The sequence below is a fragment of the Pristiophorus japonicus genome, chromosome 18 (genome assembly GCF_044704955.1).
Source record: "Pristiophorus japonicus isolate sPriJap1 chromosome 18, sPriJap1.hap1, whole genome shotgun sequence".
Lineage (NCBI taxonomy): Eukaryota > Metazoa > Chordata > Chondrichthyes > Pristiophoridae > Pristiophorus > Pristiophorus japonicus.
The window spans coordinates 107,582,321-107,598,551 of record NC_091994.1 but is presented as its reverse complement, the minus strand read 5'-3'; the positions used below and the strand labels follow the sequence as shown (position 1 = coordinate 107,598,551).

The 16,231-nt window shown below is 45.4% G+C and overlaps 2 protein-coding genes across 2 annotated transcripts in view; both read right to left on the bottom strand.

The window, feature by feature from the left end:
* Window positions 1–627: 627 nt before the first annotated feature.
* On the bottom strand, window positions 628–6,936 carry LOC139229083 (C-reactive protein-like). Its single transcript, XM_070860739.1, has 2 exons — window positions 6,933–6,936; window positions 628–1,244 (listed from the first exon to the last, which is right to left on the bottom strand). Exons 1-2 carry the CDS (start codon window positions 6,934–6,936, stop codon window positions 628–630), a joined length of 621 nt encoding a protein of 206 aa, XP_070716840.1.
* Window positions 6,937–7,116: 180 nt separating this feature from the next.
* LOC139229082 (carbonic anhydrase 6-like) overlaps window positions 7,117–16,231 on the bottom strand; it is a 34,747-nt gene continuing 25,632 nt past the window's right edge. The window contains exons 7-9 of the mRNA XM_070860738.1: window positions 13,929–14,052; window positions 13,734–13,826; window positions 7,117–7,127 (exon numbers count right to left, since the gene is read on the bottom strand). Coding sequence (XP_070716839.1) covers window positions 7,117–7,127; window positions 13,734–13,826; window positions 13,929–14,052 — 228 coding nt within the window. The remainder of the gene's footprint in view (window positions 7,128–13,733; window positions 13,827–13,928; window positions 14,053–16,231) is intronic.

Here is a 16,231-nt window from a genome sequence, read left to right as displayed (position 1 = left end):
ATCGCTGGGCCATTTTCAAAGGGCAGTTAAGAGTCAACCACATTGCTGTGGGGTTAGAGTTACATATAGGCCAGCCTGGGTAAGGACGGCAAATTTCCTTTCCTAAGTGAACCAGATGGGTTTTTATGACAATCCAATAGTTTCATGGTCACCATCGCTAATGCTAGCTTTTTATTCCAAATTTATTTAACTGAATTTAAGTTCCCCAGCTGCCGTGGTGGGATTTGAACTCATGTCTTCAGATCATGAGTCCAGGCCTCTGGATTACGAGTCCGTACCTGATAGCAATGAGAATCAGTAGACTATTCTGTCTTTTTCCATTTAATGACTTCATTACTCATTCTACAACACAAAAGCTCCCCAACAAGGCTCCAATAACTCAATTTAAATTCCAGGCCCACCTCTTCTGATGGATGTCATTACGACCCATATTCCCAATTCTTAGCTTTTTTGTGACTGCTAATATATGTTTACTAGTGATTCTCAACAGCTGTCTGTAAAAATAAAGCTTTATCTGTTTTCTCGAACCCAATGCTCTCGGACTGAAAATGTATTGGTTAACATTTCCCTGACCTCCCCCAGCTAGTGCACAGCACAGCCATGGGTCTCCCGTCCACCTGAAATAAATTACCCGAAGCAACTGTTATCCTCTTTAAGTTTCACCCCACCAAACAGTGCCACAGAACTCTTCCCCCATCCTACAACATTGCCCCTTTTCTCTCTGTGTCTGCATTCCATTAAGTTTCGAATTTCTGAGGGACTGAGAACATAATCCCACATGTTAATATTTGTTATGTCACCAACGAAAGCATCAGAGAGCATGCCCTCAATACCATCTTGATCCTTCCCCAGCAGTAGGGTTCCACCTGTTCTAATAACATACCCTTTCTTAATATACTTTGCCCTTTCTGACAGCCCATTATTCCACATTTCGACAGCTCCCGATTGAGATTTCCAAGTCAAGCAGCAGTGCACCCACTCATTTGCCCTGAAATGTAAAGGGATGTTCACAAAATGACCTCCAATCCATAGCCCCCAATCAAGACCCACAGAGATAACTAGTTCATTGTCACTATTCTTTGTGGCATAGGATAGAAGAATCCTTGGCTGGAAATCCCTTGTTCTGATCCACATGCAGATGGTAAAGGAACTCAGGTCCATGTTGCGTAGAGGTTGGATCTCAATATAACTCGAAAGGCTTTCCTCAGAGAAGTGGAAGACCGGGTGCGAAGACAACTCGCTGCCTTTGAAATCAATTGAAAAAATTTGTCAGTGGCCATTTTTATTCACTTCAACTTCTAAAGTGTCCCCCAGCCCCCTATGATAATTTTCACTTCTCTTGATGAGGAATACCAATAATTTTACAGACTGTACCAACTCAAATCAATTAAATACAGTGCAGAATTCTCTAAACTGTGCCCCAAATGGAACATTAACCTCAACCTCAGAAAAACACTCCCAACTGTACCATAGAATCATAGAAATTTACAACATGGAAGGAGGCCATTCGGCCCATCGTGTCCGCATCGGCCGACAAAGAGCTATCCAACCGAATCCCACTTTCCAGCTCTTAGTCCGTAGCCCTGCAGGTTACGGCACTTCAAGTGCACATCCAAGCACTTTTTAAATGTGGTGAGGGTTTCTGCCTCTACCACCCTTTCAGGCAGTGAGTTCCAGACCCCCACCACCACCCTCAGGGTGAAGACATTTTTCCTCACATCTCCTCTAAACCTCCGACCAATTACTTTAAATCTATGCTCCCTGGTTGTTGACCCCTCTGCTAAGGGAAGTAGGTCCTTCCTATCCACTCTATCTAGGTGCCTCATAATTTTATACACCTCAATAAGGTCTTCCCTTAGCCTCCTCTGTTCCAAAGAAAACAAACCCAGCCTATCCAATATTTACCAATTTGACTTCTGGTTTCTCTGTGAGAATAAATTTACCAGTTTATAATCAATTAATGGTGAATTATGAGCCATCTTTGTGCCTTTTCAGCTCCGCCCTCAAAGTAGTCCATCCCTCAAAGATAATTTCAATTCCACTAAGTCTAATCAACAGTTACATCACCTACCTTTGAGAGCTGCACCTTTAGCCTTTATCTACCAAAACCTTTGGCCTCACTATCTTCTCGAACTTCAAATAGAAATTCCACAACTCCATTGCATAAGATCTCGCTGTATTTGCTTCACGAGTTCTTTGATTAAGAATTCATAGCAACACATTGCTATTAAGAACTAGTTAGTTTAACAATTACACTACACATTACCGGTTCAACCACCTGCCTCATCGCAGACCTCCTGACCCCAACTGGCTGGGGTTTTATTGAGTCTTGCGAACATCATGTGACTGGCTAAGTCACTCCCTACTCAACAGCTCTACCAACCTGTGATCATACTCACAGGTGCATACATTACACTCGCCAAGCTCAGTTTCCTCCTTTATATCAAGCACACCTTTCTCCCAAGGCCCAAGACCATCCAAGCATTGAGCACTGCACCCACTGCTCTTCTAATATATCTGACACACTGACAGGATATTAAAAAACAAGCTTATCAAATGATGGGCAGTCTCTCACCCAACTCCAGCCTTCAACCTGTTTTTCTCCATCCCTTTATGACACTACAATGGTTAGTGCACCCACCCTAATTATTCCTCTATCGCCCCCCCAAACCTCAAATACACAGGGGTAGATTTTCATCGCCATCCCCCGGGTGTTACTCTGGTGGTTGTACGCCCGACATAGAACCAGCCTGATTTTCATTCCATTCATTTCCAAGGATAGGAAGGATCTATTTCATTTAGCAGAGAGGTCAATAACCAGGGGGCTTCGATTTAAAGTAATTGATAGAAGGATCAGAAGAGAAACTTTTTTCACCCAGAGGGTGGTGGGGGTCTGGAACTCACTGCCGGAAAGGTGATAGAGGCAGGAACCTTCACTGCATTTAAAAAGTACTTGGATATTCACTTGAAGTGTCGCAACCTCCAGGGTTACGGACCAAGAGCTGGAAAGTACAAGGAGGCCGGATAGCTCTTTATTGGCTGGCACGGACACGATGGGCTGAATGGCCTCCTTCTGTACTTTAAATTTCTATGATTCTATGAAAATCAGCCGGCTTCTACAAAGTACATGTGATTCACCTCGTCAGACTATCACCCAGGCAGTGAAGATGAAAATCCACCCCACTGACCTACATTCCCATCCTCCCCTTTGCATTCTATGTTGAAATCAAGACTCAGCAAGGCCTCTATTGACTTTGGGTGATCATGTCAAATGGGCAGTATCAAATTAGTCGCCCATCATACATCTCTCCCAATTTTCAAATCCACTGAAATGAATAGAAATGACAATCAGGGGAGATGTATAACTCCCCTGTTATTCAGGTGGCTGAATCAATATCGCCCGACTTACACTATCGCCCAAAGTCAAAATGAACCCCATCTACTTTAACTTATTTTCCGACAATCCCTTTACTTTCCTCAGTCTTTGCTTTATCCTTTCAATCATTGGGCATTTAAAAACCAACCTTGGCAATCATTACTTCTTGAGTTCTTTTAATTTATCCAAGTCTGGTCAATTTTGACAGTGTCCAGCACTATCCATTACCACCTCCGAAACATCGCCCGTCTCCACCCTTGCCTCAGCTCATCCACTGCTGAAGCCCTCATCCATGCCTTTGTTACTTCTAGACTTGACTATTCCAACGCACTCCTGGCTGGCTTCCCATGTTCTACCCTACGTAAACTAGAGGTGATCCAAAACTCAGCTGCCCGTGTCCAAACTCGCACCAAGTCCTGTTCATCCATCACCCCTGTGCTCGCTGACCTACATTGGCTCCCGGTTAAGCACTGCTTCGCTTTCAAAATTCTCATCCTTGTTTACAAATTCCTCCATGGCCCTCGCCCCTCCCTGTCTCTGTAATCTCCTCCAGCCCCACAACTCCCCGAGATGTCTGCGCTCCTCTAATTCTGCCCTCTTGAGCATCCCTGATTATAATCCCTCAACCATCGATGGCCGTGCCTTCAGCTGCCTGGGCCCCAAGCTCTGGGACTCCCTGCCTAAACCTCTCCGCCCCTCTACCTCTCTTTCCTCCTTTAAGACACACCTTAAAACCTACCTTTTTGACCAAGCTTTTGGTCGCCTGCCCTAATTTCTCCTTCTGTGGCTCGGTATCAAATTTTTTGTCTCATAATACTCCTGTGAAGCGACTTGAGACGTTCCACTACGTTAAAGGAGCTATATAAATACAAGTTGTTGTTATGAGTCTTGGTCCATCACCTATATCTCAACTATAATTTGATTTTGAAGAGTTTGTGCAGTAACCTTTATTACAACTACTAAATTCTCTGCATTAAATTTAAACTCTAAAATGTATTGCGCTAATATCTAGTGACAGATTATTGGTACTGCAATTCTTGAGATCCTATGCTTCTGTAAGCTCTGAAATCAGGATAGAACAGCACTGCAGATCAGTCCACATTTGAAAGGGAAACACACGTTCACGTTTTGTAAAATGTTAAACCATTTTAATCTTACAGATGCTAACAGATCTGCTGTGTAACAAATCTGCCTAAGCTCTCTGCCTCTCTTTCCTCCTTTAAGACGCTCCTTAAAATCTACTTCTTTGACCCAGCTTTTGGACATCTGTTGTTCAGTAACATAGGAATGGGAGTATACCATTCAGCCCCTCAGGCCTGTTCTGCCATTCAATAAGATCATGGCTGATCTGCAACCTAACTCCATATACCCGCTTTTGGCCCATATCCTTTAGTACCTTTGGTTAACAAAAAAGATATCTCCTTATAAAGAAAGGAAGACTTGCATTTCTTTAGCACCTTTCACGACTACTGGACGTATCAAAGCGCTTTACAGCCAATGAAGTACTTTTGGAGTGCAGTCACATAGAAACATAGAAAATAGGTGCAGGAGTAGGCCATTCGGCCCTTCTAGCCTGCACCGCCATTCAATGAGTTCATGGCTGAACATGCAAATTCAGTACCCCATTCCTGCTTTCTCGCCATACCCCTTGATCCCCCTAGTAATAAGGACCTCATCTAACTCCCTTTTGAATATATTTAGTGAATTGGCCTCAACTACTTTCTGTGGTAGAGAATTCCACAGGTTCACCACTCTCTGGGTGAAGAAGTTTCTCCTCATCTCGGTCCTAAATGGCTTACCCCTTATCCTTAGACTGTGACCCCTGGTTCTGGACTTCCCCAACATTGGGAACATTCTTCCTGCATCCAACCTGTCTAAACCCGTCAGAATTTTAAACGTTTCTATGAGGTCCTCTCTCATTCTTCTGAACTCCAGTGAATACAAGCCCAGTTGATCCAGTCTTTCTTGATGTGTCAGTCCCGCCATCCCGGGAATCAGTCTGGTGAACCTTCGCTGCACTCCCTCAATAGCAAGAATGTCCTTCCTCAAGTTAGGAGACCCAAAACTGTACACAATACTCCAGGTGTGGCCTCACCAAGGCCCTGTACAACTGTAGTAACACCTCCCTGCCCCTGTACTCAAATCCCCTCGCTATGAAGGCCAACATGCCATTTGCTTTCTTAACCGCCTGCTGTACCTGCATGCCAGCCTTCAATGACTGATGTACCATGACACCCAGGTCTCGTTGCACCTCCCCTTTTCCTAATCTGTCACCATTCAGATAATAGTCTGTCTCTCATTTTACCACCAAAGTGGATAACCTCACATTTATCCACATTATACTTCATCTGCCATGCATTTGCCCACTCACCTAACCTATCCAAGTCACTCTGCAGCCTCATAGCATCCTCCTCGCAGCTCACACTGCCACCCAACTTAGTGAGATACTACATTTAATCCCCTCGTCTAAATCATTAATGTACAGTGTAAACAGCTGAGGCCCCAGCACTGTTGTAATGTGAGAAACGCGGCAGCAAATTTCTGCACAGCAAGCTCCCACAAACAGCAATGTGATAATGACCAGATAATCTGTTTATTTGGTATTGATTGAGGGATAAATATTGGCTAGTACACCGGGAATAACTCCCCTGCTCTTCTTCAAAATAGTGCCATAGAATCTTTTACATCTACCTGAGTGGGCAGACAGGGCCTCGGTTTAAAATCTCATCTGAAAGACAGCACCTCTGACAGTGCAGCACTCCCTCAGCATTGCCCTGGTGTGTCAGCCTAGATTTATGTGCTCAAGTTTCTGGAGTGGGACTTGAATTCTGACTCAGAGGCGAAAGTGCTGCCCACTGAGCCACGGCTGACACTGTGGCTAGTTGTCACATTTTGTTTTATAATACTCCTGTAAAGCACCTTGGGACATTTTACGACATTAAAGGTGCTATATAAATGCAAGTTGTTGTGGTGGTGAGTCCAGAATATTTCTTTTTTTCCCAAATTCTACCATTTGCAGCCTGACTCTCTCTTCCCTTTCCCATTTGAGGAAGGGAATGTTGAGTTCTAAAGTGAGCAGTTCAGCAGCATAAATTATAACTGGCACAGAACCGGTGTAATTTCAAATTCTGCCCTCTTGAGCGTCCCTGATTATAATCGCTCAACCATTGGTGGCCATGCCCCTTTCAAAATAAGGGGTCGCCCATTTAAGACGGAAACGAGGAGCAATTTCTTCTCTCAGAGGGTCGTGAATCTTTGGAATTCTCTCAGCTGTGAAGGCTGCATCACTGAATATATTGAATATCATTTTTGAATGATAAGGGAGTCAAGGGTTATGGGGAGCGGGCAGGAAAGTGGAGCTCAGGCCAAGATCAGATCAGCCATAATCTTATTGACTGGCTCAAGGGGCCGAATGGCCTACTCCTGCTCTTATTTCTAATGTTCTTATAGCCTCAATTTTCCCCAAGGAAAATAAAGGCGTACACTGACCTGTACGCTCGTTTTGTTGTGGAACGTCTGCGCTTGGGGAAACAAGTGCAGCTTTCTGCAAACGTACGCATCCTGTCGCGCCGGCACTACCCGAGTCGATCTCAGGGGGCGGTGCTTAGAATGCGTGCCTAAAACGTACAGCGCATGCGCTCAAAAAAAAAACGACCAATTCATTGCGCATGGGTAACGCACATGCGCAGAAGGAGAAAAAAAGCACTGCGCGTTGCACGTGCGCACATCAACAAAAATAATTAATTTAAATCTGCACATACGCAGTAAAACAAGATTAAAAAATCAGCACGTGTGGGGACAGTGCCGGATGGAGCCAACAAAAATATATCCCAATGAGAAAGAAACACATTGAGAAGGGATAACCATCCGTGACTAACTAAGGAAATAAGGGATGGTATCAAATTGAAAACAAGGGCACACAAAGTGGCCAAGAATAATGGGAGGCCAGAGGATTGGGAAGCTTTTAAAAGCCAGCAAAGAACGACTAAAAAAATAATAGAGAGGGAAAATAGATTATGAAAGTAAACTAGCACGAAATATAAAAACAGATAACAAGAGTTTCTACAAGTACATAAAAAGGAAAATAGTGGCTAAAATAAATGTTGGTTCCCCAGAGGATGAGACTGGAGAATTAATAATGGGGAACAGAGAAATGGCAGAGACTTGAACAAATATTTTGTATCGGTCTGGACAGTAGAAGACACTAAAAATATCCCAATAGGGGATAATCAAGGGGCTATAGGGAGGGCGGAACTTAATACAATCACTATCACTAAAGAAGTAGTACTCGGTAAAATAATGGAATTAAAAGCGGACAAGTTCCCTGGACCTGATGGCTTGTATCTTAGGGTCCTTTAAAGAAGTGGCTGCAGAGATAGTGGATGCATTGGTTGTAATCTACCAAAATTCCCTGGATTCTGGGGAGGTCCCAGCAAATTGGAAAACTGCAAATGTAATGCCCCTTTTTAAAAAAGGAGGCAGACAGAAAGCAGGAAGCTATAGACCGGCTAGCCTAACATCTGTGGTTGGGAAAAAGCTGGAGTCCATTATTAAGGAAGCAGTAACAGGACATTTGGAAAAGCATAATTCAATCAAGCAGAGTCAGCAGGGTTTTATGAAAGGTTTGACAAATTTGCTGGAGTTCTTCGAGGATGTAATGAGCAGGGTGGATAAGGGGGAACCAGTGGATGTGGTGTGTTTGGATTTCCAGAAGTCATTCGATAAGGTGCCACATAAAAGGTTACTGCACAAGATAAAAGTTCACGGGGTTGAGGGTAATATATTAGCATGGTTTGAGGATTGGCTAACTAACAGAAAACAGAGAGTAGGGATAAATGGGTCATTTTCCGGTTGGCAAACAGTGACTAGTGGGGTGCCGCTGGGATCTGTGCTGGGGCCCCAACTATTTACAGTCTATATTAATGACTTGGATGAAGGGACCGAGTGTAATGTAGCCAAGTTTGCTGAAGATACAAAGATGGGTGGGAAAGCAAATTTTGAGGAGGTCACAAAAAATCTGCAACGGGATATAGACAGGCTAAGTGAGTGGGCAAAAATTTGGCAGATGGAGTATAATGTGGGAAAATGTAAGGTTTTCTACTTTGGCAGAAATAATAGAAAAGCAGATTATAAATTTAAATGGAGAAAAATTGCAAAGTGCTTCAGTACAAAGGGACTTGGACGTCTTTGTGCATGAAACGCAAAAAGTTAGCATTCAGATACAGCAAGTAAACAGGAAGGCAAATGGAATGTTGGCCTTTATTACAAGAGGTATAGAGTATACAAGCAGAGTAGTCCTCCTACAACTGTACAGGGTATTGGTGAGGCGACACCTAGAGTACTGCGTACTGTTTTGGTCTCCGTATTTAAGAAAGGATATACTTGCATTGGAGGCAGCTCAGAGAAGGTTCACGAGGTTGATTCCGGAGATGAGGGGGTTGACTTATGAGGATAGGTTGAGTGGGTTGGGTCTATACTAACTGGAGTTCAGAAGAATGAGAGGTGATCTTATCGAAACATATAAGAAAATGAGAGGACTGGACAAGATGGATGCAGAGTGTATATTTCCACTCATGGGGGAAACTAAAACTAGGGGGCATAGTCTCAGAATAATGGGCCGCCTATTTAAAACTGAGATGAGGAGGAATTTCTTCTTTGAGGGTTGTCAATCTATGGAATTCTCTGCCCCAGAGAGCTGTGGGGGCTGGGTCTTTGAATATATTTAAGGCGGAGATAGACAGATTTTTGAGCGATAAGGGAATAAAGGGTTATGGGGAGCGGGCGGGGAAGTGGAGCTGAGTCCATGATCAGATCAGCCATGATCTTATTAAATGGTGGAGCAGGCTTGAGGAGCCAAATGACCTACTCCTATTTCTTGTGTTCTTATGAGTTGGTTGTGAGGAGGATTGGGAGAAGAAGACTTCCCAGGACTTCAGGAACATCTTTAAAAATGTTGGGCCATCTGAGACATCGATCGAAAAGGTGGTGAAGATTTATTTTTCTTTGAATGCTTGCAGTTCTATCATCGAAAGGAGCAGCAGCAATCCTAAGTTTTCTTTTATCTGTTTTACTTTTAAAGTTCACAAAGTTGATGTTTTATTTTTAAAGTTCCATAAAGTTTATCTAAAATAGCCAGGGTGTTCCTTCGGCCGAGGATAGGAACGAGCCAGCGTGGATTTCTTTAACTGCAGGTAAGGCTTTTTCCTACGGTATTTTTAGTGTCTGTGTGCCAATTAAAAAAAATATCGCTAATGAGGAAACTTGGCCTCGTGTACTTTTCAACGTACACCAATGCCAGAATGTATGCCGCCAAACAGTCTGGCTCTGGTAGTCGACGCCAATGCCCCAACAATGTGGAATATTTAAACTAACCTTCAGCGCCAGAAAAATCGCTGGGTGCCGAAAAAACAGCGCCCACTGCTGGGCAAAATTGGGGCCTATGTGCCTTCAGCTGATGGGGCCCCAAGCTCTGGAACTCCCTCCCTGAACCTCTCTGCCTCTCTACCTCTCTTTCCTTCTTTAAGACGCTCGTTAAAACCTACCTCTTTGACCAATGCTGTAATTCCTTCTATTGTGGCTCGGTGTCAAGTTTATTTGTTTTGTCTTAAAACACTCCTGTGAAGCGCCTTGGGGACGTTTTACTACGTTAAAGGTACTATATAAATACAAGTTACTGTTGTTGAGAATTCCTCCAACCAGGCAGGTTATTTACACTGTTATATAATTGGTGAGTACTTTATATTAACATTTTATGTTGCCTTGAGCTGTTGGTTTCCTGAGCTTATATTCAGCTCCCCGGCTCTCAACGCCAATTTCTGCACAAAGGTCATGCTCCCCGCCTAGTCGCCAACACTCCGTGATGCCCCGGTATTAACTCTGGGCAGGAATCAGGCGGTTGGGGGTCAGTGCGAGCGTTAAACTGTCCTGACCGCAGCAACGTTGAGGCCCCCGGCCATTTTAACTCCCAATTTTAATGCCCGGGCTTCCCTCGTCTGCAAACCAATCCGTCTTCCTCACTTAGTCCACTGGCTAAAATAGCAGTCAGGCCCCGATGAGATCATCGGAGCTCTATTTGCATATTTAAAGAACGAACCCACTGCTGAGGAAAATACCCCCTTTGTCCTCTCTCGTGATGTGCTCTCTCGTTACTGATTCACTGACAACTGGAACCATTCATAATTTTGAACAGGCCCATCAGATCTAATCTTAACCTCCTCTGCTCAAACAAAGCGAGCTCCAGTGTCTATGCACTTGCCCCACCAGTAAAACCCTTTCATCCTTGCCATCATCTTAGCGGGATTAAAAGGGTTAAATTATGAGGACAGGTTGTATAGACGAGGCTGGACTGGAGTGCATCATCACCCCCGGCAACCAAATTTTAATTTGATCCATTTAATGCCAAAAGTTTAATTTGTTTAATTTGTTGGTTTTAGTGCCCCTTTAATAAGGGGGCACTTGATTTATTGTTTTACTGAAATAGTTGTATAGACGAGGCTTGTGTTCCCATGATTATAGAAGATTAAGGGGCGATCTAATTGAGGTGTTTAAGATGATTAAAGGAGTTGATCGGATGGATATGAAACGATTTCCTCTGGTGGGGGGAGTCCAGAACAAGGGGGCATAACCTTAAAGTTAGAGCTAAGGGATGATGTCAGGAAACACTTCTTCACACAAAGGAGAGTGGGAATCTGGAACTTTCTTCCCCCAAAAAGCAGTTGAGGCCAGGGTGTCAATTGGAAATTTCAAAACTGAGATTGATATTTTGTACGGCAAAGGTATTAAGGGTTATGGGACAAGATGGAGTTAGGATACAGATCAGCCACAACCTCGTTGAATGGCGGGACAGGACCGAAGGGCTGAGTGGCCTCCTCCTGTTCCTATATTGCTCTCGGTTCTTGATCTTGTCCTTGTTGTGGAGGCTAGCCGCTTCCTGCAGGGAAAGCGAGCCGAGCAGGAAATGTTCCCTTTAAACTGTGCAGCCGCACTGCCATCTGCAGGTCCCACGCAGTCGGTTCAACGGCGCTCCAGTGGCAGAAAACGCGCATGCGTACCACAGAAAGTAGTTGAGGCCAATTCACTAAATATATTCAAAAGGGAGTTAGATGAAGTCCTTACTACTCGGGGGATCAAGGGATATGGCGAGAAAGCAGGAATGGGGTACTGAAGTTGCATGTTCAGCCATGAACTCATTGAATGGCGGTGCAGGCTAGAAAGGCTGAATGGCCTACTCCTGCACCTATTTTCTATGTTTCTATGTAACTTGAAAGAGGCCCGCGCACCCAAACAAGGAATTAGCGGGATCGTTGCCGCCCAGGCAATACTCCAAGCCTCCTCATGACCAGTTGTATGATCATCATAGGCAGTCCCTCGAAATCGAGGAAGACTTGCTTCCACTCTAAAAGTGAGTTCTCAGGTGACTGAACAGTCCAATACAGGAATTACAGTCTCTGTCACAGGTGGGACAGACAGTGGTTGAAGGAAACGATGGGTGGGGAGTCTGGTTTGCCGCACGCTCCTTCCGCTGCCTGCGCTTGGTTTCTGCATGCTCTCGGCGATGAGACTCGAGGTGCTCAGTGCCCTTCCGGATGCACTTCCTCCACTTAGGGCGGTCTTTGGCCAGGGACTCCCATGTGTCAGTGGGATCAGGGAGGCTTTGAGGGTGTCCTTGTAACGTTTCCTCTGCCTACCTTTGGCTCGTTTGCCGTGAAGGAGTTCTGAGTAGAGCGCTTGCTTTAGAAATCTCGTGTCTGGCATGCGAACAATGTGGCCCGCCCAGCGGAGCTGATCAATTGTGATCAGTGCTTCAATGCTGGGGATGTTGGCCTGGTCGAGGACGCTAACCACCAGTTGTATCATGCCACTGGCAGAAACCCATCAGCAAGTGCGTGCCCTCTCCGCGGGGAAACAGCTTGGCACGGGGAGACTTCGAGAAGGAAAATGGGACAAACAGCAGATAGAATAAATGTATGACCCTGTGAGTGTGTTACACTGAAGTAATATGAAGAGGAAGGGTGGTTGATGCTTGGCTGCCACCTTCAGGATTAAATGAAGAATTTCTTCATTGTTAACTTAGCAGTTTCAGAATTCAGCCCCACACCGTCGAAAAGTTTACTTAACAACAGCAATAACAACTTGCATTTGTATTGCGCCTTTAACAAAATAAATCTCCCAAGACGCTTCGCAGGAGTGTTCCAAAACAACATTTCACACCGAGCCACAAAGAAGTTACAGGTTGAACCTCCCTTATCCGGAACCCTCGGGACCTGGCCTGTTCTGGATAAGGGATTTTTCCGGACGAGGAGTGGTCACGTTAAATTGGATGGTACAGGTACTGAGCAAGTGGATATCGAGGCTGGCTGGCTTGGGGCTGGGAGTGCGGCAGAGAGATCATGCGGTGGGGGTGGGGGGGGGGGGTCGGGGGGCGGTGGATCGCGGGGTCAGGTCAGCGACTGCGGGAGTCAGCAGCGAGGTAAGACTTCAATTTGTTCATGTCGGAGTTTTGCACATGCGCCACCCGGTGGCCGGGAATGGTTCTGGATGAGGGGTGGTTCTGGATAAGGGAGTTCTGGATAAGGGAGGTTCAACCTGTATTGGGCAGCTGATTGGTCAAAGAGGTAGGTTTTAAGGCGCGTCTTGAAGGAGGAAAGAGAGGTAGAGAGGCAGAGAGGTTTAGGCAGGGAGTTCCAGAGCTGAGGGCCTAGGCAACAGAAGGCACGGCCACCAGTGGTGGAGCGAAGAAAATCGGGGATGCTCAAGAGGCCAGAACTCACTGCCTGAAAGGGTGGTAGAGGCAGAAACCCTCACCACATTTAAAAAATACTTGGATGTGCACTTGAAGTGCTGTAACCTACAGGGCTACTGACCAAGAACGAGAAAGTGGGATTAGGCTGGATAGCTCTTGGCCGGCCGGTGCGGACACGATGGGCCAAAATGGCCTCCTTCCATGCTGTAAATTTATATGATTCTATGATTTTAATTGGCCAAATACATTTAATATACTTTCTTTTTACGATGACATAATTCAAAATGGAGTAAGGGTATTTATTTTAGGACGTGACTGCTGTCAACGAACCAGAAATGCTCTGCGCATGCACGCTTCAGGTTCGTTACGGGAGCGAGTTCATTAAAAAAAATGTTAAATGCCTGCAGGGAGCAGGATCCTCGATTTTAAAAAAAACAGAAGCTTCCGGTTCCAGATGAATGCGCAGTATGCTTCTGCAGCTTCTGGTCGTTGGCAGCAGTCACTGCGTTTATTTTAAGCAGACCTATCTTGAAACATGTCTTGCAGCATTTCCTTATCTGTCTGCAATTTATCCCGAACTCTGACAGGAATAACAAATTACACGCTGTCCCTTACCTGTCTGCCTCGACTCCAAATTCGCTCCGAAAGTGTTCAAAATTCCTTCAATTTTGTCCAGCTTTTCCTGAATTGCTTCAAGGTGGCAAGAACCTAGCAAAAATATTCAATATGACAATGGGGCCGTTTAGTTTATTCAAAAGGTACAGTTGAAAAATGAATGTTTTAAGTTTAAAAAAAAATAGGTGATTGTACTTTTCTCCAGAACAGGTTGAAAAGAGGCTTCCACAACTCTGTCATTGATAGGCTGTGCGCGCCGATAATCATTCTTCAAGGTTTTGTTCTCCCAGTCCAGCACAGAATTTTCCAATAACCGGATCTGCAGAAAGGTATCAAGAAATAGAGCATGACTCTTCCAGGGTTGTATTACATCATAAAATCATAGAATCATAGAATGGAGGCCATTCGGCCCATCGAGTCTGCGCAGGCTCTTTCGAAGAGCAACCCAGTTAGTCCCACTCCCCGGCTCTCTCCCCATATCCCTGGAATTTTTTCTCCTTCAAGTTTTTATCCAATTTCCTTTTGAAGGTTACTATTGAATCTATCTCCATCACCCGATCAGGCAGCACATTCCAAATCCTAACCACTCGTTGCGAAAAAAGTTTTTCCTCATGTCGCCTCTGGTTCTTCTGCCAATCACCTTAAATTTGAGCTCTCTGATTATCGACCCTTCAGCCATTGGAAACAATTTCTCTTTATTTACTCTATCCAAACCCTTCACGAACTTAAGCACCTCTATCAAATCTCCTCTGAGCTTTCTCTGCTCTAAGGAGAACAATCCCAGCTTCTCTAATCGATCCACATAACTATATTCCCTCATCCGTGGAACCATTCTAGAAAATCTCTTCTGTACCGTCTCTAAGGCCTTCACATCCTTCCTAAAGTGCGATCCCTCGCAGGTCTGCGAGAGACCACCGGCGGCAGGTCGGGGCCATAAAAGGAGCAGCGAGCAGCGGCCATGAGTGTGCCCTACAAGGCACAGTGTGAGCTGGTGCAGGAGGGCAACGGTAGCGAAGAGTGACGTCAGCAAGGTCGACATCGGTGGTTGGAGCGTGGGCAGGTACAGCAGGAGCGGCGAGGTCGGGGCAAAGGAGCGGCAAGAGATTGTAGAGGGATGTGATCGGATCCCAGGGGAGGCGTGAGTTCGGGGCCAGGGGCCCAGGGCCAGCCCACACTGCGAAATGTGCGCGCACTAGGTCCGTGCAGCAGAGCTGGTCTCCAGTCGTCTTGGGTAATCCTTGCCACTGGACCAAGACCTAGCTCTGTCAAGCCCGTGTGGTGGCTGGTGTGCAACGGCCACCCCACGTTAAAAAAATCCACGCACAGGCATCTTCCACCCTTCAGGATGTTGTTCGGGTTCTTCTTTCAAAACACCTGTGAACTCATCCTTTTTTTGGCATGGAAGCAAGTCCCCCTCATTTCGAGGGTTAGGGTGATGATGATGATGATGATGATGAAAGTGCGGTGCCTGCTCCATGACCTTCCTAAAGTATGATCTCCCGACCTAATGGCACTTTGGGAGCACCTTCACCACACGGGCTGCAGCGGTTCAGGAAGGTTTAGGATCTGAAATGCGCTGCCTGAAAGGGTGGTGGAGGCAGACTCAATCTTGTCTTTCAAAAGGAAAGGAAATTGCAGGGCTATGGGGAAAGGGTGGGGAGTGGGATGAGCTGAGAGCCGGCATGGGCTCAACGGGCCGAATGGCCTTTTCCATGCTGTAACCATTCCATGATTCTGTGATTCTAAGGTGGCTCAGCACCATCTTCTCGAGGGCAGCTAAGGATGGACAATAAATGCTGGCCTTGCCAGCGATGCCCGTATCCCGAGCATGAATGAATTAAAATACAGCAGAACCCAAAATGTAGATCTGGCTTAATGTGGGATCAAGCACATAACTGATGGGGGAGATTCGAACCAGAGGGCATAATCTTAGAATAAAGGGCCGCCCATTTAGAACTGAGATGAGGAGGAATTTCTTCTCTCAGAGGGTTGTAGATCTGTGGAATTCGCAGCCTCAGAGAGCTGTGGAAGCTGGGATATTTAATGGATTTAAGACAGAGATGGACAGTTTCTTAACTGATAAGGGAATAAGGGGTTATGGAGAGTGGGCAGTGAAGTAGACCTGAGTCCATGGTCGGATCAGCCATGATCGTATTGAATGGCGGAGCAGGCTTGAGAGACCGTATGGCCTACTCCTGCTCCTATTTCTTATGTTCTTATAACCATTTAAACTCACTAGCCTCTCATTTGCAGTGTGACTGGTACCAGCACTGTTGGAATTAATCAGACTGCCAGTGGAGGTGTAGCCAATTACGGAGGCGGAGCTTAAAACGTATTAAGTGCACCAGCTATTTAGTGTGGCTCAGTACTTTCCGAGTTAAAAGTTCCGCTCACTGCAGGCAAAGTCGGGTGTTCGAGCAGTTTCAATTAGCTGTTTGCACTGTTAACGGCTACGGGAGTTATTTCGTTACGACAAGCTATAATGGTTTTACCGTCCA